This window comes from Rhea americana, unplaced genomic scaffold (genome assembly GCF_003343005.1).
Source record: "Rhea americana isolate MKP2758 unplaced genomic scaffold, rheAme1 scaffold_102, whole genome shotgun sequence".
Lineage (NCBI taxonomy): Eukaryota > Metazoa > Chordata > Aves > Rheiformes > Rheidae > Rhea > Rhea americana.
In genome coordinates, this window is record NW_028185062.1 from 2987737 (window position 1) to 3012961 (window position 25225).

Here is a 25225-nt window from a genome sequence, read left to right on the forward strand (position 1 = left end):
AAGATGCTGCAAAGCAGCTGTGCTCCTGGTGAAGTTCAGTGAAGATCTGCTTCTGTGGAGATAGTACAGTTCTGTATCTTCCCAACTCCTTTTACTTTTTCTTCCCTTCCTCCCTTTTAATAGAACTTAATTTCAAATTCAAGCCTCTCTTCCTTTCCTCATCTGAGGAGTTTTTGGAATTTCAATACTCTGGGTCCTATAGTACATCCTTTCTTAAAGGATGTGTGAGCCCTGGCACAGCAGTTGAGCTCCAGAGAACCTGGACAATTTCTGTTGCATTTTTAGTTTGCCTGCCTTTGTGACTCTGTGCAAATGGGTCAATCTCTAATTTTCAGTGTAGAAGCTGAACATCTAGCTCTGGCTTACTGCAGAATGACTTAAAAACAGCTCGGATGCGTCTGTCTTCCTAGGAATGACATGACTTAATTTAAAAAAAGAAAAAGCCTCCAAAAAGCTGCTTCTGTTCATTGAAACTACATACTAACAAGAACTAACAAGTAAAGCAAATGTGAGGAGGAGTTGCTGGGAAAAGCTGCTGACTGTGCATAAGTGGTGGTCTTTAAGTGTCATTTTTTTATGTAGCAAATCATAAAAGTTTCTGTAGGCATATAGAGCGACTTCCAGACATGGAACAAAGTTGCATACTCTTCATAGGCAGTGTTTGAAAGTTGTTGAAATACTTAGCTGAAATGCAATGAAGTTTTAATTTAATCATCAATTCAGTAGCCATGTTATTTCTTCTGGATCTAAATTGCAAGCGATACTTGATTGGACCTCATCAACATCCCAGGCATGTGGTGTCTTCTGACTTTCATTCTCTTGCTGTTCTTTTTCTCTGTGCTCTACCTGCTTGCAGTGCTAATTTGTAGGAGCGTATTTACAAGACGGAACAAATTATGAGCTTTCAGCCACAAAGGTTTCTGCCAGTGCCGGTATATTATTTCCAAAATCCAAAGACAGTTTGGTTTACCTCCATAGTGCTCCTGGTCGACTCAGAAACTGTTAGGGCATGATGCAGACTCAAAGCTGCTCTAAAGAAAGATGTAAGAACCCCCATAGTAAGTAGTAATAGAATAACTTGTTTATCTCCTTTCCAAATACAGAAGCCACCAGAGATCAAAGATGCTTTCCTGGGCAGAGAAGAATGGTGTCTTTAAAGTCAGCACGTGGAAAAATATCTTTGAAAGAAAGAGTGAGATTGTTCTCTAAGGCTAGTAAGTTCCCACCTAAGGTCACGCTCCTTGATCCTCTCTATTTCTGTTTGAAAAGATAAGACTTTTTGCCAGCCTAGAGATAACTAGGGAGTGTGCACAGCAACTTGTAGAAGCAAGGATGCTTTTCCTGCTCAGGTCTAARACAGCTGTAGCTGATAATCTGAGTATCACTTTTTTATTTCAGCAGTAATTTGTGATACTTCATCATACAGGTAAAGTTGTCAGCTTCTCCAAAAGTGCGTGATTTAAAATTTTCTCTTTTTATACAGAATCTGTACTACCAACACTTTGCAGGGTCCCTCATGACATTGTTAGTGGAAGGTGAAGGTGACTTGGGAACATTTGAGTGATATTATAACAGCAAATGTTATATAGCTTCGTTCCTCTTCAAAGACTGGAAGATTCTACAGGCAGTAATGCGCCCACATACGGACACAAAATATGTATATTATATGTTTTATGTATATTCCTCACCCCTCCCAGTGCCACYTTTAGTAAAGGAGGGCAGACTTTATTACTTTTTCAAACCCTTTCTAGTTTCTGCCTTTTCTGTAGCCTCTGTCACACAGCCACGGGCGATAGTGTTATGCACAGTTTAAAAAATGCTGATAATTCTTTGGCAGAATTATTCACAGTTTTAATAGCTCTAATATGATTTCAGTAACTAAGGTAGTAAGTTGTTATGTTGTTGCTTGAATTATAGCTACCCCTGTTGTGAGTTATGGATTGAGGGGCAGGGGCAGGAAGGCTTAGCTTAAGAAAAGATTGGGTGAAAAAGCCAAATATTAYGGCAAACACTAGATTATGAGACATTTTATTGCCCTGTCAGAAAGGAAATTGTTAACTAAGATTTACATGCCTGTTATAGATTGAGTCCCTTTTAAATTAGTGTAGCTGCAAATTTCACAGGTGCAAATTTCATGATTGGTAATTGGAAATTCATATCATTAACTACTTGCTACTAATGCTTGTATGATAATTTAGGCTGCTCTTGTTGCATATTGTTTTTGTTAATTAGTGCAGTTTCTGGCCTGATCTGTGGCCAGCTGAGTCAGTGCAACAGTTTCACCTTTTTAACAAGTTTCTTAAAACAGGGACACTACTGTGTGATATCTTTAGTGAGATGCAGTTAACGTAAAATAATGAGTACCTTGAAAAGCCTTTGTTAGAAACCTTCCACTGACACAGAATTTCCTATTGTCTTTTTCTTCCTGTTCTGAACTTAGTACTTTTTGTGATTAACTGTTTGCATCAATTTCAGGTAAGTATTCAGTTCAGAGAAGAAGGAGTTTGCAGCTCACCAGAAAGAAAGGAAAAAAGGAGAAGGAAGGAAAGACAGAAGAGAAGAATAGGAGGAGGGCGAGATTGGGTAGTTCAGGGAGCTGGGTGACATGGAGTACAGAATGAAGGTATAATTGCTTTTTCCTGCTTCAGGAGGGGAAAGAGTTCTGCATTCTGTAAGTAGACCAGTGATTATAACATCAAAACCTTCTAAAAATTACTTAAATAAGGCTTGTTTCGGGCTGGGGGGAGGAGAACAGAATCTGATACTGCAAATGCATGCAAGGTTGGTAATGAAAACTACGGCAGTAGTACGGCAGTACTGCAGTGGTTCTTCATCCGTGTCTTCACAGATGATTAGCAAGTTTGCTTGATCAGAGGGCATAGAAAAATAAGTGGTTTTCAGAATATCTTAAATAATTTTAGCACAGGTTTTTTGAAAGAGCCAAAATTGTACTCTTTTATCATGTAAACAGTCTTCTGCATGGCCTGAAGAAGGCCAGTGGTGTGATGCTGTAACTGTTGCTTTCTTTGGTATAAGAGACTATTACCAAGTTGATACTGTTTCAGCTTATGTCAAAATGTTAGCAAGAGTCAAAAAGTAGTAGGTTGTAAGGGCAGTTTAATTGGAGCTTATTGGAAAATGTAAGCAGGAAAGCTCTGCCTTGTGAAGGTTTTATTTGATCTGCAGTAAAAGCTTAAATGGCAGAGATTTTGCCCTTTCCAAAATCCATTTTGTAGAAAGTTGCTACTTGGAGGCAGTCTTGCTTAGGATTGTTTATTAGCCAGTGTAGCTGGAGATGTTGGTTYTTAATGTTATGATGTAATCTCTTTGAGTCTGAAGTGAAACAAAATGTTTTGGCCTGAGCGCTGTTGCTACGTAGATACTCATTTTCAAAAACGAAACAAAAACTGTTCCAGGATGCGTGTGAATACAGTGAGGATGACGAGCAGGTGGACATTGAGACCGTGGAGGAGCTTTCAGAGAAGATTAACATTGCCCGTCTGAAGGCCACAGCTGCTAATATCCGACCTTCCAAACAGAAGTAAGCATCCTTGGAGAGCGCTACAGTTTTTTATTTTAATGATGAGCTGACATTGAATGAGCCTATTAAAAACAGATTAATATAATGGTAAGATAAAGCAAGGCTCTTGTCAGGTCTTCCTGAGCACTGGGACATCCCAGGGTCTGTGAGGACTCTATTGTCAGAATAACAATAGATTAAAGGTGTCTTAGCTTTTTTGATTTTTATTTTAATTTTTTCCCTCCGTTTAATTGATTTGTCCACTAGAATGTATGTCTTATAAAAACACTTCTGAGTGAATCGCCTTCTTCCTGCATCCTGAAAATGAGTGGAGTCACCTTGGTTTTAAACATGATTTTGCAAGCTTCTGTTTTGTTTATTCTTGCTTGTAGATTTATTATTTTTAGGCAGGAGCAGTCACTGGCTTAATGCCTGATTCTGTAAATGAAAGCTTTAATTTTGGGATCATTGGAAAGTCTTTTTTATTTGCATTATAGTCGGCCACAATTGGGTAGCTTGGCTTTGCCCTCTTCCTCCTCCCTCTCTTTCTGCATAAAATGCAAAGAAGAAAAGCCTCTGCACAGACACAACACACTGTCAGAGCCACTGGTGAAACAGGATCGTGCCCTAGCTTGCTGTGTTGTATGTATGTTATTTTTTTTTTGTTGTTGTCGTTGTTGCTGCTGCCCTTGCATTTATAATGACAGAATGCAAAGTAAAAACATAGTTTGCTTAAGGCATGTAAAGATGGTCATAGGTGTTTTTTCTGTTGTTTGTACCAAACAAAAGAATGGGAAAAGTTGGGTCTTTAGTTCTTCCTCTGTGAAGAATTTTTTTGTAGAAACTTTGAAGAATCTTTTTGGTGGTATTAAATTTCTCTCAGTTTTTTTTTTTTCCTTTAAAGATAACAGCTTGACTTTTAACCTTAGACAGTGATTTTGCTGTTCTCTATAAATTGCCAAAATCTTTCAACGAGAAGAAGAAAATAGGTGTTGTGTTTTGTAAAATAATTCTTTCAAATGTATGTGGTGTTCCTTTTTTTGTTTTCCTGAAGCACTTGAGAAATAACATGAGGAAGCTGTTTTTCTATATTAGGGTAGTAATAAATATGAGGGGTCCTGGCTGGTTGTTCTTGGTGGGGGAGGGAGTGCTCTGCCATCCATATTTAATGTATGTTTTTAGAAAAACAGCCAAACACCTTAACTAAAATCGGAAAGAAATACTCTCTGCAGCTCATGGTCATTGACAGAATTTACTCTCTTTGGCATGTAGAGAAATAGTTTGTTTTCTGCACTGTGGGATAATTTTACAGCTTTTAGAGCAGCTGAATTTTTTCTAGAATGATGACATTGAATATAGAGTTCACTTTTTTGAGAAAGCTCAACAGTATCCTGCTTTCATTAGGAAGGAAAAATTAATTTCAAGGGACATAATGAGTCATTCTAGGCTGTTGGGATATAGTTAATGAGAATAGTGTGCATGAGATGAGTAGTGTTGGGAAAAACTTTTTGCCTTTCTTCCAGATACCATGCTCGTAATTCTTCGGATGAAAAATTATCAGAAAAACCTACGAAGGTATATGTTTGCTCTCCTCTTTCCTTTTGGTATCGCACCTCCATTTTAAAGATAAACTTTCATCTCAGGCGAGACTAATGCAATTTATATACCTTTCATGTATTTAAGAATAAATGCAAGAGACCAAATGTGTATGTTGGGGGAAGGGGCCGAGCCCACATCTCATCAAAGAAAGGACTGCCACTGGCATCAGTGGCTTTGATTCAACTTTATGAATAGGAAGAATATCTGCCTTTTATTTACTGCTAAATTTTTTTAGATTCTCTGTTCTTGGTGTATGTAATTCTGGCAGCACAAGTGAAATAATGAATGGCTGAGAATTGTTTCTGTATTTGTAAGTCAACAGTATGTAGGATTATACAGACTGCAGCACTGGGCAAAGGATTTCTGAAAACAATATAGTTTAAACAATATATACTTAGGCAAGCTAAGGACAACTGAGAAACCTTTCAAACCAAAACTCATTGCAATCTTTCAGAAGTTGATGCTGTATTTTAGGGTGACTTTGTGGCCAGTTTTGCTAGCTGTCCATGATACTAACCATCAATTACATGCTCAGTATCCCATTCAGAGCTACCTGCTGGGGCAGTGGGGCTCTGAGGTGGGATGTGAACCTGGTGTATGCCTTGTATAATAAACAAACTGTACATATACTTTTGCCTGAGTAAAGATGAGTTCCAGAATGCTGTGCCTGCCCTTGCCTTCTCCTTGTATTCTTCTTTCTGCCCTTGAAGTTACGCATTATGACTGATGTCAGGCAGGGAAGATGGTGTGGGGCCCTTCATGAAAGGACYGAACATTGCCCAACACAAGAGCAGATGCCATTGTAGTCATCCTGAACTCAGGCTGTCTACAAAGGCAACATGGATGTCAAGAGCCCAGTTTCAGGAGCATGTCAGTCTTCAGAATCCTCTGAAGGCTAGCAGGCACAGAAACAGTATCACTGGAGCTGAGGAGTCTTTCCGCTGATCTCACTGGGGCTTGGAGCAGACAAAAATCATCTAAAATACATTAAAATTTCTTAAGTATTACTTTGGCATAAAATAAATAGCATAACAGTACAAAACTTTGAAGAGTAATGATGAAATAACAAACCTTCTAATGTCTAGACATTGATAATTATGCATATTACCTATCAATCTTCGTGGAAGTTTAAACACATAAACAAAGAAAACCAAAGCCCGTCTTTGATASTTCCTTTTTTGGTAAATGTCTGTTGTGATCAATATTAATAGATTCTTTCATATTCTTGTCTACAATATCTGTTGGCCCTTATCCATATGTATCTATGAAACAAAACAGAAATGAAATTGGTTGAACTCCAGGGAAAGATTCAAGTGACCTATATTTGATGGAATTGTTTCATTTGTTGCTAGACTTTCTGACAGTTAAAATCACTGGGCTCAAACACATGCGATTTTACTGTAATACTGTGGCTTAGCTAAGTAGCCTTGTATTGCAGAGTGTCTCTAACATGTTTCCATATGTGGAAAAATTGAATGTTTATGAACAGAAAGGGCGGTTCATGGTCTTTTCCTTCAGGGAGAATGCAACTACGTTGGTCACTTTCACCATATTTCATGCTTCTTGCTTGTGCTTCTGAGATTGAGCATTCATGAAGATATAATAGTTGAATAGCATGATATGAAATAATGATGTTCTCTGTGTCCTGGAGCATCTAAGATGATGTCTGTAGTAACCTTGTAAATCAGGCATACCTCTGAATAATGTTTGTTATTGAGTTGCATGTTTATTTAAACTGGCCAATATGGTTTCTTCTCCAGCAGAAACCTCAGTTCTGGAATAGAAAGCAGAAGACTGAAGCAGAAGCCTTTGCTCATTACCGCCAGACACACACGGCAAATGAACGCCGGCGACGTAACGAAATGAGAGATCTCTTTGAAAAGTTAAAGAGAGCTCTGGGATTGCACAATCTTCCCAAAGTCTCCAAATGCTATATTCTCAAACAAGTAAGTATTTTGAAGTCTCAGCTCTGTGGAGCAGAATCTTTCCATTTGGACCAAGTGGTCAAGTAGTCTTTTGAGTCCTAAGTGAAGCAGAAAGAGAACTTATAACACCTTTACTGGAGTCTGTAAAACAATATGTGAAGGAATCTKTATTCTCAATAGTTTAATCTTAATGATACAGTTTAACAACACAGTTCAGATTATTTCTCTCCTTCTTTCCTTTTTGAATTTGACCATGGAAAGTTATGTCTTAGTTCCCTGGGTGTATTGATTTGTGCATCCAGGCAGTTTTGAAATACATTGAATACAAATCTTCTGTAATGCAGGAGAAGATAGCATTTTATTAAGTATTACACTGACATAATAATACTTAGTTGTAAAGATGTCAATGGCAGGAAGCAAAACATAAATTGTAGATTAATAATGCTTATCAACTATACCTTGAAATTACAGGATAAATGTTTTTCTCTTAAAAATGGCTGAACTTTCGAGGAAGGCAGAACAAATTTTTTTATCCCTTTTCAGTTTGTATTTGGGAAAAACGGGCATTACACAGAGCTTCATATCTTTTCTATGTGCCCTAGTTTCAAGGTGATTGAAATGTCTGTAAAAAATTCTGTAAAGTCTTCTGCGAAGGAAAGCTATTTTGCTGTTACTTTCTGAATTGTTGGTCCATAAATCAGTCCTCTGATGCTTTTGTAGGCATATGAAGAAATCCAAGGATTGACTGATCAGGCAGATAAGCTTATTGGACAGAAGAACTTACTAACTCGCAAACAGGATGTTCTAATTCGTAAAGTGTCCACACTTTCAGGTGAGACTGTTTCTTTAAGAGAGGCTAGCTGGAATAATGAAAGAAAAGGCTGGCAAGGGTGGGAGGGAGTTAAGAGTAGCTGTCTGATTCTAGGTGAGTTGTTAGCGTTCACATAAAATTTAGCCACTTGATACCAAGCAAAGACATGCCAAGCTCTGACTCGGCAGTATGCTCATCATGCTAATAGAACTGCAGCTTTTATTCTCCTTTTGTATCTAAAGGAAAGGTAGAAATATCTGTGCTGCAAGTTTATACTTAGGTTGCTCTGTATTGGGAATGTTTTAGTGAGAAGAATAAGTCACTTAATTATGTAACTATTGCCTTCTTGAAACAGCTTTTCTGCTGCATGCTTCACACATGCACAACTGTCTGATTAGTACCAAATCCCTGACTTTTTGTCAACTTTGCAAATGACTGTCCTTGTACTACTTTTCARAAAAGTAATGATAATGTCTGCTATATGGAGAATGCAGCTCTGTCCATAGAACAAACGTACAGCGTGTTCTCAGCTGTTATTCATCTGGGCATTTCAGATCAAATCCATGACCCAGTTATTGGGTCTTTCTGTCTCATTTGGTTGTGTGGGAAAGCTGCAGCACATGTTCAATGAGTGCCAAAAATGTGTGTGAACAAGCGTAAAGCGGTAAATTATTCTTTCTGTGATCTCTTTATTGTCTGGGAGTAGAAACAGGCAACCCAGCTGTAAAGTAGAAATGAAGGATACTTAAAACTTGTATATTTAGATGAATCAGTTGATGTATATTTGATGTGCTTGGTAAATACATCATTTTAGTGGATTCTCTTCTTACTCCAGAAACGTCTGTTAGGTGTTTGGGCAGGGAATGAAAGCAAAGAACAACTTTGCTAAGTAGTTTCTCTGATCTTTGCATTTCTATGTGAAATACCTCACAACTGTTGGAGCTAGAGGGAACCCTCTCAAGAGGATTAAAAATAGACTTTGATGTTATAGCATAAACACTAAGTAGGAAACAAGTCAGGATAGTTAGTTGAATTTTGGTTGTATTAAATTGTGTGAATCTAGAGAAAATGATCTATAAAATAACTGTTGTTTGATTTGAAAATCATAGCATACTGAACAATCATAAACTTTATGTGAGCTTACCTCTAAGTGACCTTAAGTAATAAGATCCATCAGCCTAAGTAATTTAATACAAGGTAAAAATAGTATTTTGCCATGTAGTCATATATATACTATTAGAAAGAACGTGAGCTTTTTTCACAGTTGTAGAAATTTTGAAAAGGTACCTGCTTAGCAACAGCTGCTGTTTGTCCAAGCTGAGTTCTGGTCATCAAAGTTGCAGGTAGATTCTAAAATGTATGGACTTTTCTGAAGAAAAAAAATCTTAGAATACATACATAATCATTTTCCTCTGTTCTTAGACCTGCTGTTTACTTTGAGGGGTTTTATGGAAGMTTTTATTGTAAAGTAGTTGGATGGGGTCAAGTGGATAGATTTTTAGTTCAGTCTTCAGCTCGCTAGTTTTGGAAGATGAGTTTGAAAACTGATTGACTCTCTGACTTTCCTATAGGGAAAACGGAAGAAGTTGTCCTGAAGAAGCTAGAATACATTTATGCCAAACAAAAAGCAGTAGAAGCACAAAAAAAGAAGAAACAGGCTGAGCCAGAAGAATCTGTTGTAACCTCGACTGCTRGCACACAGCAGGAAGGATCTTCTGCTTCATCTAGAGAACTTGGCCAAATGGCTGTTACAAACAGAAGAGGCAAGCCATTGATACTTGCCAGAAAAGGAGGCCATGCTACAGGTGAGCCAAGTATGAAGATGCATATTTCACAAAGGGTAAACAGACATTTCCAGACTGCGTGGGAGGGCCTGCTTGTGGATTCCATCTTTCTTGAAGCAAAACTCAGTACAGGAGCAAGAAGCGTCCATCCAGTAGGTGTGGAAACCGTTAGTTTTCAATGAATATGAGATGTTCAGATGAACATCACTTTGTGCTTCAGAATGAAGGCAAATAAGTTCCTTACGAAGTTGTTCTGCAGTCCTATGGAGCTTCACTGCAATCTTGCAGTAATTTATGTGAATTTAAGGCAGTTTTTTCCTGCTAACTTACAGGTAGAAGCTCCACCCCCAAAATCATGGAGTTGGTAGACTAGATAAAGTTTTTGAAAGACCTCTCSCTGAGTAAGTTAGCTCTTGAGGTGGAAGAAGACTTGCTCATAGATTAAACTACAGAATTATTGGATATTTGATGATTTTTTGGAGCTGCAGGGGATTTATGGGAAGTATTTGGTATTTACGGAGACTCTCCTACCAGAAACCTAAAGAGAAGGAGCAAAAGAATGGAAGAAGTCCAAAATTTCCTGGTAGTAGGACCACTGTAATACTCCATAAGGATCTGGTGATGTTTCTTGCTTTGATCACAGAGCTTACTTGAAGTGATCCTGGGCTTTTATAAAGCAACCTATTGTTTCTGTTTCCCAAGCTTCATTTTTATCCAGCCCAGCAGAAGTTAGACATCAGAATTTGGATGTGATGAGAACACTTCCGTTCTTTTGAGTGAACACAGTTACTTTGGAATTCACCAAGACTGCTATGATCTTTGAAGTGCCACTCTGGAGGGTTAGGACTGTGTTAGACTGGACAAGAAGGTCATGTAGACTTGTTSTAGCCACCTACTTAAGGCTCCTTGTGCCTGTCCAGCTTCTGCAGCAACTTTCTAATCTAATTGTAGACCTTTTAGCTAGAGTTCTTCCACACCAGTACTTAATGCTGTTCTTTGGACTGTACGGTATCGCTATCACAGATGCTATRTCAGAATAAATTATTGTAATTCATATATGTCTTTTTGCAGAGGACACCTCATCTTCTGTCACACTAACTGCTGCAAGCCTAGTGATGACTCCGCAGGGGCAGGTGCTTACACTGAAGAGTCCGTTGGTGCCAGGGCAGGTAGCAACTGTTCCTTCCACACTTTTGCAAGCTGAATTAAAGCCTCGAACTGCCACCACTACTGTGACAACACAGCCAGGTATGATCGTGTGATAACATACTGATTGAAAGATGAAAATCGATATGGTCGTTTTCATTGATGTGCGTATCAGTTTACAAAGTAGCATTTTACGTATGGTTTTCATTCTTTACTACTTATCTCAATGAGATAGAATCTGACACTTATTTGGTATAATTAACTCAAACTGTCAGTTTGTCCACAGGTAAGTAAAATCTGTCAAATTTTCATTTTACTCGAACTGGGGAGACAGGAACACTCAGGGAAGTTAATGCAAAAGGAAGAATGTAGGGGAGTCATCTTAGTCTCCTAATCAGTCTCTATCTATTTTTTATCACTTTGAGACAATATTACAGTGTAAAATCCTACATAGAAGTACAGGGCTTTTATTTTTCAGGCTTGACTGAGTATCTGAAAGGGTCTTGTTTCCCCCCTGCCCCTTCCCCTTTTCTTGGATAAGGTATTACTTCTGTGATGATTCAGCTGCCAGGATCAACAGTTCCTGTCCAAGTAAAAGGAATCCTTACTAACTCTACCATTCCCATTACACTGTCAACTGTTGCTGGAAACCCAGTGCCCTCAGCAGTAGTAACAACTGCAGAGCCCAATTCAGGTAGGCTCCTTTTTTGTGCATCATTTTGCTTGTATGCAGGGAACATTATCCCTGCAAAGATGAAGCTTAATTGTTTTTCTCACTAGGAAGTAACGATAGCTGTTACTCTCTGGGTTTTCAAAGAAAATGACTATTAAATGTTTTGAACAGGTCAGAGGGGACGTTAGGGGGCTATAGGTAAGAACTTTCCTTTGCCTAACTGATTGTCTTTGCCCTCAGCAAAATAATGATAAGCAGGGGCTGAAATGTGTCCCTGGTGTAATGCATCTCACAGGGGAGGCTACAGTACCAGGTGACAGTGGGAGTGTTGAAGACCCTTGCCTGTTTCCCCCAGCATCTTACTCCAGCACAACCCCTTTCTATACCCTCTCTTGACTGCCTGTTGGAGGTTGCTTGCGAGAGCAGAAGTGTTTTTGAGGACTGAGGACTGTATGCTGGGTGTAGGTGTAGGATGGTTCTTGACAATAGTGTGCTTCTCGCAATCTACTGTGTTAAAAGGGAGCCATTAATTTTGTAGTTCAGTGTAATCATTTGGGCATAATGAATCCTCAAGAAAAAAGTTTGCTTCAGATATGAGGCTGGGAAAAATCTGAGTGTTGCATTTAGGAAACTGCTTGGAGACTAAAAGTAAGTAGTCATGTGGTTCCTGAAAATGCACAGAAATAGCATTTCAAAATAAGAGTGTGTAAGTAAAGTGTGAAAAAAGTGAGGGAGAAATTTCTCATTCTATTTTCCTTGTGCATCACCATAAGAATTATAAACATTACAGTRATTTGCATTTTTGCCAGCATGCTGAGAGAAGAGACTGGGCTGTGGTAATAGATGTAGAACTAACTCTTTTTCTTCTGTAAGTTGGAAGTTAAGCTGTTAATATTTCAAGGCTTTACTTGGCCAAAATTGTGTAAGTAGTTCAAATTGTGATTAGCAGCTTGCTTGGGGAAGATCTGAGAGTGATCAAATTATCTTCAATTAGGAATTATCTTGCAGTTATCATAGAGCCTGATGGATTTTGCTGTGTTTGGTTTTGCAGAAATTGAAGATTCATTCATGATGCCAAAGATTGTTAATGTAACATCACTGGCTGCTGAAGGAGGTATGAGTCTAAACCTGAACAGAAACAAAAGTTCTAATGTAATGGCAGCTGCAGGTACTCAGGTTTCTGAGAAATCCCTGGCAGTCGCGCCTCCTGAGAGTAGGAAAAGTGATAGCACCCTTTCTGAAGAAAAAGCCAAGCCATGTCCTGGAGACAGTGGTGGAGATGGCAGAAGTACCACAGGTCCCGCAAAAGTTTTCTTTGAAAATAAAGATAGCTTTCCACAGCTCCGGAATGTGTCGTGTACAAAGGAACCTGTGGACTCCTTTAGTAAAAAGCTCTGCATTGGTGAGTTTGCAGGAAGCCAAGCCAGGAGGAAAGACAGCGATCCTGGAGGAGAAAGATTAAAAACAAAGGAATTGCCATTCCGCAAGCTGCAGATTAAAGATTCCAGAATAGAAATGGAGTTGAGAAAAGTAGCTTCTGCAATGGAGGAAGCAGAACTAGATGCGGGTGAGTTACTGAGCAGCATTGAGGAGAGCGATGACACTGATGAAACGCTCACTTCACTGCTCAATGAGATTGCCTTCCTCAATCAGCAGTTGAACGATGATGCTTCAGGCATGTCAGAACTACCCAGTACTCTAAACTCGGACTTCTCTCATGGAGATTCAGAAGCTCGCCGGGGAACAGCCAGTGATCTCACTGCTGCAGATGGTTCTTCCTTCCAGTTTGGCCATTTGGGAGGCAGTTTTAAGGACCTTTCTGAAGTTCCAGAGGGTGGTGGTTCTATTAGTCCCCTCTTGCTGCACCTGGAGGATGATGACCTTACTGATGGGGACAAGAACTCTGGGGAACCTTCATCTGAAGCAGATGTTTTAAAGATAGTAATAGGTGCTGAAATGAAGGACCCACTTCCCAATCTGTCTGTAACTGGTGGTGCAAGTGGCAAAACTGTAACATCCTTGGTGGAGACCACTAGTGTGACTCCACCAGTTTTGCAGATGAAGACTAACCCAGAAGCTAGTAATACTGACACTTTGTGGAGGCCCATGCCCAAACTGGCACCACTTGGCTTAAAAGTGGCAAGTCTGCCAGTGGACTCAGAAGGGCAGAGTACTAAAGTGATGCCCTTACTGGCACCTGTAGTTGCAAAATTGGCACCTGCTGGGGTAAAAAATTCATTATCTGCAACTGTTCAAGAAGGACAGGATAACAAAGTAATGCCCACTTTAGCACCTGTGGTTACAAAATTGAATAGTACTGGGACCTTGTCTTCAAATTCAGCAGGCAAATAAATGCTTATATTTTTTTTTCAAGGACTGGAAAGAAAATCTGGAGCAGTGTGAACCAGTGTCTGAGTTTTGCAACCTCCCTTGTCTGCAACACTTGTTTTCTACATGGCATTAGCACTGTGTTCTTGAGGGCAGGCCCCAAATTGAGAAATAAGTGCTATGAAACTTTAATCATGTTGTCATATTTTTACCTCACTGTTGCTTTCTGAGTACTTTCCTTCCCCTTCACAAAACAAGGAAGATGATATGTATCCATTGCTGGGCACATGGTATCCTTCCAAAATTGGATCCTTCACAAAAAMAGTTTGCAAAAAGACTGAGAAATCCAGACTATAGAGAAAGATTTTTCCCAGTGGAGAGGCAACTATCTGTGGTTGAGGAAAAATCTAGGTTACCTGTTTTTATACTAGGCAAATTATCTATGCAGAAATGAGATTGTTCACATTTACTATTTTTCTGTTTGCAGAATACGATGAATGTGCAGAAATGAGATTGGAGTTGCTCTCACACATGTTACCTAGAGTGGAGGAAGGGAAATCAGATATTTTGYGGAGTGCTGAAGTGAAAAGCTTCTGTTCTTTGGTGCTAGATAATTCTCTGGTATAGGCTCTTTTTTAGGAGCTTATGCACAGAAGACTCTCATATATATCTAGAACTCCCACCAAATGGGGAAGATGCTGATCTTTCGCAGTGTAATTAGAGCTAGGACAGTATGTTAAGTTTAAAAGAAAAACAATAATAGAACTCYGCTTTCCCCTCACCCTTGTATACAAACAACTCTTCCCTTGATGATGCTTGGGGCATCTAGACRGGAAAATTTCAGAGTAGAAGTAAATTAGAGCACCCAGTTGTAAGTCTTCAGATACAGTGCTGAAGTAGCTTGAGTGTATTCACAGTTCTCTCTTTTTCTTTTCTCCCTGYATTCTTGAAGATGTATTTGGTGGTTAGGATATGCTAATAGGAAGTGTTGCTTCTTAAAAATGCAGAACCCTTTCAGGACTGTTGTAACAAAATTAATGAGTGAGGTGTATATGTGAATGTATATATGAAAATACATGTGTATATCTTTTCAAACCTTCCATTTCTTTACAAATTCAGGAAAGGTACTCAGAGGTTTCTCACTGCATTTGCACAAGATGTGTATAGCAAAAAAGTCAACAAAAATGCTCATTACCAGGGAAATAGGGCAGTATTGAATCACAAGATGTATTTTTTATTCTTCTCTGCCACTGCTTACTCAATAACCTGTAGGTACTCTTCACTGTTCAGCTATTGCATGTGAAGGACCTACAGACTGTAAAGATATTTATATTTTTGTACACAATTTTTGTTTTCATAGTTTCCTTGACAAATGAAATTTTCAGCCTAGGAGAGATGATTTGTTAATGAGTATATACACAATCTTTTCCTGTCAAGCTTGTAAATAATAGAAGTTACGGTGCGCTTGAGGGGCTTCTTAAGTGCTCCTAAAAGGTAAAAAAAACATTGCTGTGAAAATGATACAAAGTTTGGGAAATAGATGATGTGTTTTGCTTTGTTTAGGAATGTAATCCTCAGTCTTACTGTTCCAGCAACAGCAGCTGGGTTTTCCCCTCAACTTCCCCCTCTTTGGTGATGCACTAATGCGGGAATTTCATCCTGCCAGCACTGCGGCTGCGCAGGTGCCGAGGGTGATGCTTTCCCACAAGTCGGGAGCGGCGTTAGCTGTTCGCGTAGTGCACCTGTATGCCCTACTCAATAAGCTGCATCTTCAGGGTCTGTGTCTAGGATAGATTTGCCAGGGAATATGCATACTTCGGGTGTTTCCTTGTCTTTTTTACAGTTTTATATTATGCTGCAGAGCAGAGAGAATCTCTTCAAACTAGGTATACGTAGAGTTACTCCAGAGTCTACATAAAAAGGTGTCTTCACCTGGCCATTTTAAATGGTATGTTTTAAAGCAGTTGCATATAACTTTTACTGCCTTTTGCATATTTACTCTTTTAATGTTTGATACAAGTCCTGTATTAATGAGTTGAAGGAGAGAATATAGGTCAGCATGAGGGCCATGCAGGGTCTTCAGCTGTTACTGAATGCCTTAGAAAAGGGAACTAGCATGTAAATATATGTTGACACTTTTTTTTAATATTAAAGGATTTTAACCTCATTTTAAATCATTGGAAATCTGGAGTAACTAAATGAGTTCAGTAATATTGCTGAGTATTTCTAATAGGCTGAAGTTGCTTTGGTTTTTTTTGTAAGGGCAGTTTGTTTTGTCAATAGATTTCATTCCTGCTATGTATGAAAGGGAAACCAGGACTGTGCTGTTACTCCTTTCATGTTCCTAATCACTGAATTTTCTTTCTGCCCCCCATCCTTCATGGTCCTGAATGGCTAATTTTAATTACGGAAATGTGTGCTAATAAGTTTCTGAAAACCTTTTAAAGTGTACTTTGTCACTTCTCAGAATGGAGAAAGCTGTAACATGAAAACCATTCAACTATTTTTTAAAATACACCCTATGGTCTTGAGGATGTTTTGTCCATCACGATGATGGAGAATGCCTGGATGTATTTTGTGTATGGCACTGGGCAATAAGGTCTTTTTTTGCTGCAGTAAAAATACTGTAAAGGTGAGAGCAGAAATTTCTGGTTCTTGAACATGACAACTAAATTAACTAAGAACAGACCGCAAATTCAACTGCATAAAGTACTAGTTGATGCTGTTCCAAGAAGGATGTATGATGGGTTCTGCCTGGCAACAAAGCATGTTTGAAATGCTCTTTAGTTCTTGCTTCTCCTTGTTCCACCAGTTCATGTCTGCAGCTTAATATTTTGCTATGAATTTAAATGCTGACTTCCCCTTTCTCCACTTCCCTCTTACTCCCATTGGTTTGGAACAAACCTTTTAAAAATGATGTATGCTGACTTTGAGGCAATAATGCACGAGTATGTGATGAGTTGTGAAAAGATTTTAGAATCAGGAGAGCAAAGGAAACCCCTGCAAGGAGCACATTCTCACTAGACCAAGAGACGTGGAGATTTTCTTTGTTTTTTACACATCTGTAAATAGACTGGAATGTTTTTAAGAATATAATGAAATGTCAGATTTAGCTTTTTTCCTTTTATATATTAAAATATATCTTTCCCTCTTTTCTGCTTTTGAAAAATTGATATTTTTGTAGAAATCTAACAGTACAGGACTCTTAAATAACTGTATGTGAGGGATAAAATGTAAAACTAAAATAAACCAATCAAGGTCAACTAGAAGCTGGCTTTGGAAATTTATTGCAGGGAGGGAAAGGGAGAGAGGGAGGGAGGAAGAGGAGTTGTGCTGTTCACGACATGCAGCACTGTACCTCAGYAAACGGCATATGTACTTGCTGGGGCAGAATTTTTGGCAAGGTAGGTGTCTGTTTCTTGGTTCAAGAAGTAATTGGACAACCCAGAGGAGGAGAGTAATCACTTGATTTGGTCTTGCGCAGCATGCAGGACCTGTTGGTGCCTGTAACCGTGGCTGAAAAAAAAAAAAAAAAAAAAAAAACTTAAGAGGCCAACTTGCTGAATACAGAAAACATACTAAAAAGCCTCCCGTGTGCCCCGTGCTGCTTAAGCAGGGAGGCTCCTTATTGAGTCAGAGAGGTTAATATGTGATAATGGTGTAAAAGAAGAAAAAGCCTGAAAGAAGACTAAGTCCACATAAAACCACCTTCCCTTCACCCTTTCCCCCTCGGAGCCCTCCCCATCCCGACCCCTCCTCTTTCCTTGTGGAGGAGTTCTCCAACCCCGTTGACTTTAATGGTGACAAGTCTGAAGAACTGCCCCCAAACGAAGCGTCAGAGGAGACACCTTTTAGAAGAAATAGGTGTAAGTGCCTGTAACAAATCACCATGCATCATTTCATGTATAAAATTGAAGATGACGCACTTGATGCACATTATTTTTAAAGAAAAATCCACAGATTGAGCAAGTTTAACTTACAGAGCTGATAGAAGAAAATAGAACGCAAGAGAAAAATATTTGTTAAGGGTGAATGATGGGCCTAAGAAGAGGGGTTTTTTTCCTGTGTCAAGAGGAAGATCAAATCCCAGAAGAATGAACAAAAATGTGTGATTATTGTCAGATAATGTATTTTTGAAAACTTAACGATGAAGCCCTTTACCAAGGCCTCTTATCCGTGGCTACTTATTTTAAGGAGAAAGATTATTTCCTGGAACAGAAAGGAACATAACAGTAAGGAATATCCAGTCAAGTTTGCAATGGAAAGAAGTTACCAACAGAGTCCTATGACATCTGTGCTGGGGACCTTTTCAGCATATTATGTTCCTAGAAAAGCAGTTGATGGTACAAAGAAGCTCAGGATAGATGACTATGAGAAGTTATAAGGGACCTTTGCAATAACTGATCAAAAGACCAGATTCAAGTCCATAAATGCAATGCAAAAAGGTGTGCGGAGGACAAGTTTGTCCATAACTAGCAATGGTGGGATCTAAATTAGTTACTACCATTTGGTATCGTGGTTGCAGAAGCACTGTAGTGCTCTCTAAACCCAGGCTCAGTGCTTTATTTGCCCTTTTGACTAGTGACCAAAAAGACATCGCTCTACCACTGTATAAATTCATGGTCGTTCCTGTACATTTGAATTTCGTATTGCCCGCTGTTGCCTCAGCCGTGCACCTTGGACATGATCTTAGGTCTTTTGGAAGCTGGAGGCCTGTGGCAGGTGATTGCCATTTTGGTGTCTTCCCTCTTCATTTTGAAACTGAATTCTTGTACCCCTGGAAGGGTTTGGAGGTGACGTGTACCACCTGGGTACTATCTCTGACCAAGAAGAAACCAACTCTCCTCACTGGCCTTCTGTTCTTAGGCTGCTCCCCAGCACAAACAGCCTCTGCAGCATTTCAGGCAACTGGAAAATCCTTTGCCCTCTGTTTACTCTTGCACAGCCTCCACGGTGCTCTTCAGCACTAGCATGTCCATACGCTAGCAAAGCCCCCAGGACCTACAGTTTGTCTATGGTTATGAATTCGCTTTCACACCCACCTCRCTAGTCTTGAGCATTTGCAGGTACGTGGATGCTCCTTCCCTCCCCTACTTCAGTGAGGCTGGTGCAAGAAGAGTATTGGTCATTGGGCAGACAGTTCTTTGATGGCCTCTCAGCAGCAGCAGGATTTCCGCGTGGTACAAAATACAAGCAAAGACCCCTCTTCAGCACTAATGTGTGCAGGAGTCCCTCCTTGCTTGCTTTCACAGGATGAGCATTAGCTACTGTGATTCCTCCTGCTTTCCTGAGGAGTCACTGTTCTTTGTGGTGTGGTCCACGTACAGAACCGTGAGGCCCTGAGGTCACAGCTGTTTGCCCCGACTCTCTTCAAGTGAAAAGTAGATGCTAGAATTCAAAGTTGAGAGACTCACGACTGGAGGCTACTTTTGAACAAGCTGGCTGTCACCTCTGCCCTCAGCATGAGGAGAAGAGCTGCCTGGACCAAGATCCCCCTGGGTATAAAACGTAGGCGTAAGAAGACGGTGCACGAACCCCCCTTTGTTAGCAGGGAACTGGTACGGGCAGCTGTGCCTGTCGCAGGATACGCAGGTGCAGGCAGGTTTGTAAGCAGAAGGGCTTGAGAAGATGCAAGAGCAGAGCTCCTCTCCATGCTTAGGCTGCTTGAGTTCTGAGGAGGAGGAAATGTGCCTGTCGGAGCCTTGTGTTTTCGCTCCTGTCTGACAGGGTTTTGACTTCCTTTCCTTCCTCTCATGCCACCAGGCCCATGGCACGGCAGAGCGGGGCCGAGCGGCTCCTGCTGCTTTGCTCTTCCAAGACCAAGCAACCTCGGAGACCCCTGTAGTTCTCCAGTTCCGACGCTAAGGGGTGCCCCTCGCAAGCGCTGACGGTCACAGCTTGCCTTGGCTTTTGGGTTAAAACGAAGCAATTAAATAGAGGCTAAAAAAAGATACAAATGCAAACCATCTACCATTTTTCATAATTTTCAGTTTTGACTAACTCCTTAGTCAACAGCTGTATGGAATAACTTTCCTGGCTCCTCTGCTTTTTCTGGCCACCTCCTCTCCAGCAAATGCCGGTCCTGAGTGCCCGCTGGGGCTTAGCAACCAGTGGGGCTGTGTCACCTGCGACACAGCAACCCCAGCCAGGTGTGTGGATCTGTGCCTGTTTCTGCAGCGCCTGGGTCTGCGTAGCACGAAGCTTTCCAGCAAGGCCTTTGTATGGCACGAGCTTGTGCGGTTTGCGTTAAGGGGCCCAATGCCAACCGAGGCTCCCGAGCACGGCAATGCTATAAAGTCCTTTACAGTGCAAAAGTGCCAATGGATCTGGAAGTATCTTCCATGGTGGTGAATGCACTCAGGAGACCGAGGCACTGGCAGGAACATGGAGACACTAGTCATGTGTGATCATTAGGAAAACCTGCTGCCTCTGTATTACCTATCAGCTTAAAAAAAGAGGGACCAGTAAACTGTGCTGGGTCCAATCTACATTTGAAAAAAAAGAGAGATGAATGTTTGATGAAAGTCTACTGGATGCTGGAATAGCTCAGTTGGTTTGCAGCCTCTGGACACCAGGGGACCTGTGGGCTTTGCTGAAGAGGTCTCTGGCTTGTGGCATCTATTGGTGAAAGCTCTGATGACTCCCACCCTTTTCCTGGACATTCTGCAGCATAAAAATACCACCAAAACTTGTTTAATTTGTAGTTGCTCACTGTTCTGATTAACAGAAGGCCCATTAGAAGGGCAGCAAAAGCTTCGTGTGTGTTTTTCAGCCAGCACATCGCTTTTCCTCCAAAGGACACTGAGAATGGCTGTTCCAGCAACACTCCTACTTTAGCGACTGGATGTCCTGCGCCTGTGTTTAGTCAGTGCTTTGATTCATCCAGCCACTGAATCTCTGTGGATTTAGCAAAGTTACTTCTGTGTTTTGCAAGGTGTGACCATGAGGTCGTGAGCTGCAACGCTGAAACGGAGCCCTAAAACAGGACCTGCTTCCCTGTCACAGGCAATGTTAGATGCTCTGGTTTAGCCTGGCCTCCTTTTCAGCGCGTGTTAAGAATTTCATGCAGCAATAACAGGAGACAGGTGGTGTGCCCCAGGGGTGAGATGCTGGAGGTGATGGGCCAGTTTGGTAGAAGCACCTAAGGAAGACAGCCAGTTCTGGAGCTGCCTGGTCCTCATTCATCCACGGCACTCGGCTCCCTGCGCTTCTGCCCCCTCTCTTCAGAGATGCGCRAGCTGCTCACAGCCCAGAAGGCAGCTCCTCCTCTTCCTCCCTCTTTCCCCTCAGTCCTTCCTGCTCAGGTTTAGACACATAAGTTGCCATCTTCTGTACAAGGAAATGGAGCTCAAACCCTGTTGCTTTCCAGAGTCGCCCCTTGCCTGCCACAATATACAAATGGCAGCGTGTTAAACCCTTGTCCTGTGGCTAAGCTCACCTTCTGGCTTGAAGTCACCTACTATGAAAACATTAGGTTTTCTTCTGGCTTGAGCCAGTTCAGTTGAAACTAAACGTGCGCCTCCTCCATTTAACCTAGCTTATGAGGTGAGGGGAAACCTGCTACCTGGGGTCCTGCCAGTTATTTCACTAGAGGCAAGACTTCACCTGCGATTGCTGTAGGTCGCCCTGTCCCCTGCCCTCCCAGCACTCCCTCCCACGCTCTGATTCCCCTGCACAGGCAACGAGGTGGATTTGCCCCCTGTTTGTAGCAGCTCTTGCGCTCCTGTGCCTGTCCTGCTGCCAGACTTCATTATTCAACACATCTTTTCAGCCATGCGTCTCCCTCTGACATCCATGGTAAAAGTTATTTTGCTTAAATGAGTGGATACAGGAAAGCAAATACAAAGCCCCTGTGATGTATCTGAAAGGAGCTGAAGGAGCCAGGAGCCAGCTCTCCTCGCATGGCGTGTGTCCCTCTCTTGTGGCTCACTCGGAGCGTGGCCGGGATTGCTCCAGCCCTTCTGCTTGGGATGCCTTTCTGCCCCTGGGCGCTTCTGCACTGCGAGCCAGAAGGGAACAGCCTCCCGGCGCAAGCGCCCCACAGCAAAGTCCTTTTGGTCCCCATAAGCAGAGCTCCAGCTTCCCGGTAAGTTACCTGCAGCACAACTGCAACTTCAGCCTCCTGCATGTCCTGTAACTGTTCAGCTATATCCTGATTTCCTCTAGGTGCTGCCTATCGTGCCTTACCCTGCARTTGCAAATGCGTCTTTCCCATCGCTCCAGTTGTGTCTGTGCATTCAGGGGTCTCCCAAGCAGTGCTAAGCTGGTGGGCCCTCTGCACCCTCCCCCTGCTTCCCGCTGGCTCGCCTTGCCTTTGCGGCTGAGGCTTTGGCAACGGTGCTCTCTTATTTATACAGTATTTTCCACCCCAGTGCATCCTAACACAATTATAAAATTATTGTAGAGATCGTGCCACTCCTCACTGAATTGCCTTTCTCCTGAAGGGAAAAACAAACGGTGACCAGATGTCTGGTTCCTTCTGGTATCAAACGGAGCATGGAGCCATTTGGGCAAACAGCAGCTAAAGAAGACTCTTCCCACAGAAGCAGCTTGTTGCCTGGCATGGAAGAAGCCACACGGTCCCCAGCCACAAAAGCCCTTGGTCCCTTTCACAYCAGGGCACAGCTCGCTGTTAGAAAGCTTTGCCGGTCCCTGCTTAAGCCTGAGCAGCACAAAGCTTTAAAAATATGTTAGCCAATGTTATTATGCCTTAATTTCTGAGACAGGCTGGACCTGCAGTTTTACTATAAAACAGTGTTACGGAGCTGGAATAAAACATGATTCAATAAACCATTAGCGTCCCTTTGGGGGCTTGCTGGAACTCCACATTTTGTATGTTGTGTCCTGTAAAACCAGCATGGCCCAGACAAGGTCTCTGTATCCCAGACAGCCTCGTGCAGGAGCAGGGATGCCCAGCCAGAGGGGTGCCACGTGCTCTAAGGAGACTCTCACCATGAAGGCAGCAGCGCTCATTCAACAATTCAGCCTTTTGGAAATGCAGAAAACTCTTGCTGCAGATAGATACGGCGAGAGTTTTGCAGTTTGGAAACAGAGCTGAACTATTTATGCACAAACATTCCCCAAAAGGAGGCTGCTTACAAGTTACAGGCTAAAAAACAGGTGAGGAAGGGGAGAAGGAGCTCTCTCTGCATGAGATGCTGGTTGAGCTACGGTCCCCCAAAATGACAGTAGAGAGGAAGAGTCCTGGCACAGCTCAGCTGCTCTTCCCCACTTCCCTCTCTGTCCCCAAGGGCCTGAAGGGCTCCCTTGAAGCACTTGCAGAGAGACCAATGTAGGGCAAGCATCATGGCCACTGAGGCTGGTGCACAGTGCTGGGGCTGCTGGAGATCCAGACTCAGGGCTGCTCGTGGACATGAGCATAGCACAGGGACCTCCTGGAGAGCCAGGTCCTGGGGGAAGCGAGACAAACAGCCACGGGGCTCAGCTAGGCTGCGCTGGCTTCGGTGTGTGTGGGACACAGCAGCTGGGCCACTTGTGGCTAGTGGCTGCCTGCTGATGGCCTGGGCCAGGTTATGGGGCTGGTTGAACCTGGACTTTAGCAAAGTTCAAATACATGTGAGCTTTCCTATGCATAAGACAAGTAACAAAACAGATGAGATTTTCCTCTCCTATGGTTATTTTGAAACTTTTTATAGTGTAGATCTGATGTGATCTTGTTATAACTTGTGTTAAGGTGAACACTTGCAAAAGCATGAAGGAGAAAGGAGGTGCTCAGCAGATCTTTTGCAAGAGTAATGATTAACTCCTGTTCCTCAACCAGAGTTTTCACTGCRAGGTTACAGTGACTCTTTGACTTTAACAAACAAGGCTAAAAGTCTTCTAGTTCATGACCAGTTTGTGAAGCTCTAAATTTGCCTCTTCATATTTTGGATGGCCAGGTCAAAGAAAACCCAGAACAAAACACACAACTTCCTGCAGGATCTCAGCCCTCAAACGTTTTGCAGCTCTGATATAYGGGGCAATCAACTTTAACCAGGAGGCTAAGTCTCCACGAAGAAATTTTGCAAAAAAAGTCTCCCGTCAGGCGAGCTGAACTGATGGCAGCCACAGTGGGAATTGTTTACTACCAAGCTTCAGTGTAGACAAGGCCTCATTGTCTGCCTTTGACAGGAAAAACGACCAGTTTCACAAACTTTGCTGAGCAAGGGAGAAAATAATTATATTGCAGATCAACTTACAAGGGGCACATTCACGTTTGAAAGAAAAGTTGATTTTCATAGGGCGAGGAGGAGAGAGACAACTGCCAAAGGGAAAAGCCAGCAGCTTCGGTGACCTACTAAAATTGCCTCAAGTCAGGAGTTATTCCTGGCTGAAGGTGGCTCCCAGGGAGCTGGAGCCTTGGCTCTGGCTGAGAGACATGCGTTGCAAATGGAAAGTGTGCAAAAAAACCCAAGTGCTTCTCTGCATCTGGAGCCGCTCTGCGTGCAGCTGGTACCCTGCAGAAGGCAAAGCAGCAGGCAAGCAGTGGGGACAGCAGAGCCTTAGCCAGGTCCCTCAGTGGGGCTGAGCAGAAAGGCAGCACTCATCCAGGCCCAAGGCTTCATGTCCCTCTGCTTCCCACAGGCATTTGCCAAGCAGGAGCTGTTGCGACAGGCTAAGGTGTCCTCATCTCCTGGCTGCGGCCTTGGGAGCCCACAGGTGCTTCTGCTGAGCGGGGAGGAGAGGGAGGTGTGCAGGGGGGCCTCCAGCAACAGGGGAAGAGCACCAGCACTGTTCAGCTCTCCTCCTTCAAGACGACGATCCCACACTGGTGGTGGGCTATACAACGCCATTTATAGGGTGGGTGAAATCACTCCTCAGAAGTGCTGCTTGTTAGAATTTGTCTGCTTTCAGCTCCTAATTACCACAGTTGCAATTTCATTTTTAATATTTGAGGAAAGCATTGGCAACATTTTGCTTCATGTGTTTTTACTTAGGAGAATGACAGGGTGAATATTTAAGGAAAATGTTTTACAGCACTGGGTTGGCTGTGATGACCCACATGCAGTTGGTCCTGGCCGCTCACTGGCTGTCTTACCCCCCCCCCCACCGGAGCTGGGAGTATTAGCAGAAGCCATTTTGGTCATGTCCCCAAGGGGGAGGAKGTAATTATCTTCTTTTTTGTAAGATTGCATGTAATTTCCGCCCCTCTACCTTCAAAAAATTGAAACAGAAGCAGAAATGAATTGTGTAACAAGTTGRTAAGCTATTAATTTTTTCATCAGCTTGAAAGCAAAGCTAGACAAGTCTAGTTTTATAGTCTAGTTCAATAAACCTTGCTGCTTTTTCATGAACATTTCTCTCAAGAAGGGGTTCACTCCGCAAGAAACAGAGACAACCAGCATAAACCCAATCTGTTGTCATGGCAATTTCAGTAGTGGGTTAGCTGTACACCAAATTGTAGACACTCATGGGATCATAAGAAAATTCAGACTGGAA

General features: G+C 42.0%; 1 protein-coding gene across 6 annotated transcripts in view; it reads left to right on the plus strand.

Moving 5' to 3' along the window:
• Nucleotides 1–17055, plus strand: part of MGA (MAX dimerization protein MGA) — a 54685-nt gene extending 37630 nt beyond the window's left edge. For 2 of the 6 annotated variants that reach the window (XM_085306763.1, XM_085306802.1), the window contains 8 exons: nt 3417–3541; nt 5044–5095; nt 6880–7065; nt 7765–7876; nt 9427–9660; nt 10711–10887; nt 11327–11479; nt 12510–17055. In XM_085306763.1, coding sequence (XP_085162889.1) covers nt 3417–3541; nt 5044–5095; nt 6880–7065; nt 7765–7876; nt 9427–9660; nt 10711–10887; nt 11327–11479; nt 12510–13810 — 2340 coding nt within the window. In that variant the 3' untranslated portion in view covers nt 13811–17055. The remainder of the gene's footprint in view (nt 1–3416; nt 3542–5043; nt 5096–6879; nt 7066–7764; nt 7877–9426; nt 9661–10710; nt 10888–11326; nt 11480–12509) is intronic. The other 4 variants (XM_085306771.1, XM_085306781.1, XM_085306790.1 and 1 more) reach the window with 4 other exon arrangements.
• Nucleotides 17056–25225: the final 8170 nt, after the last annotated feature.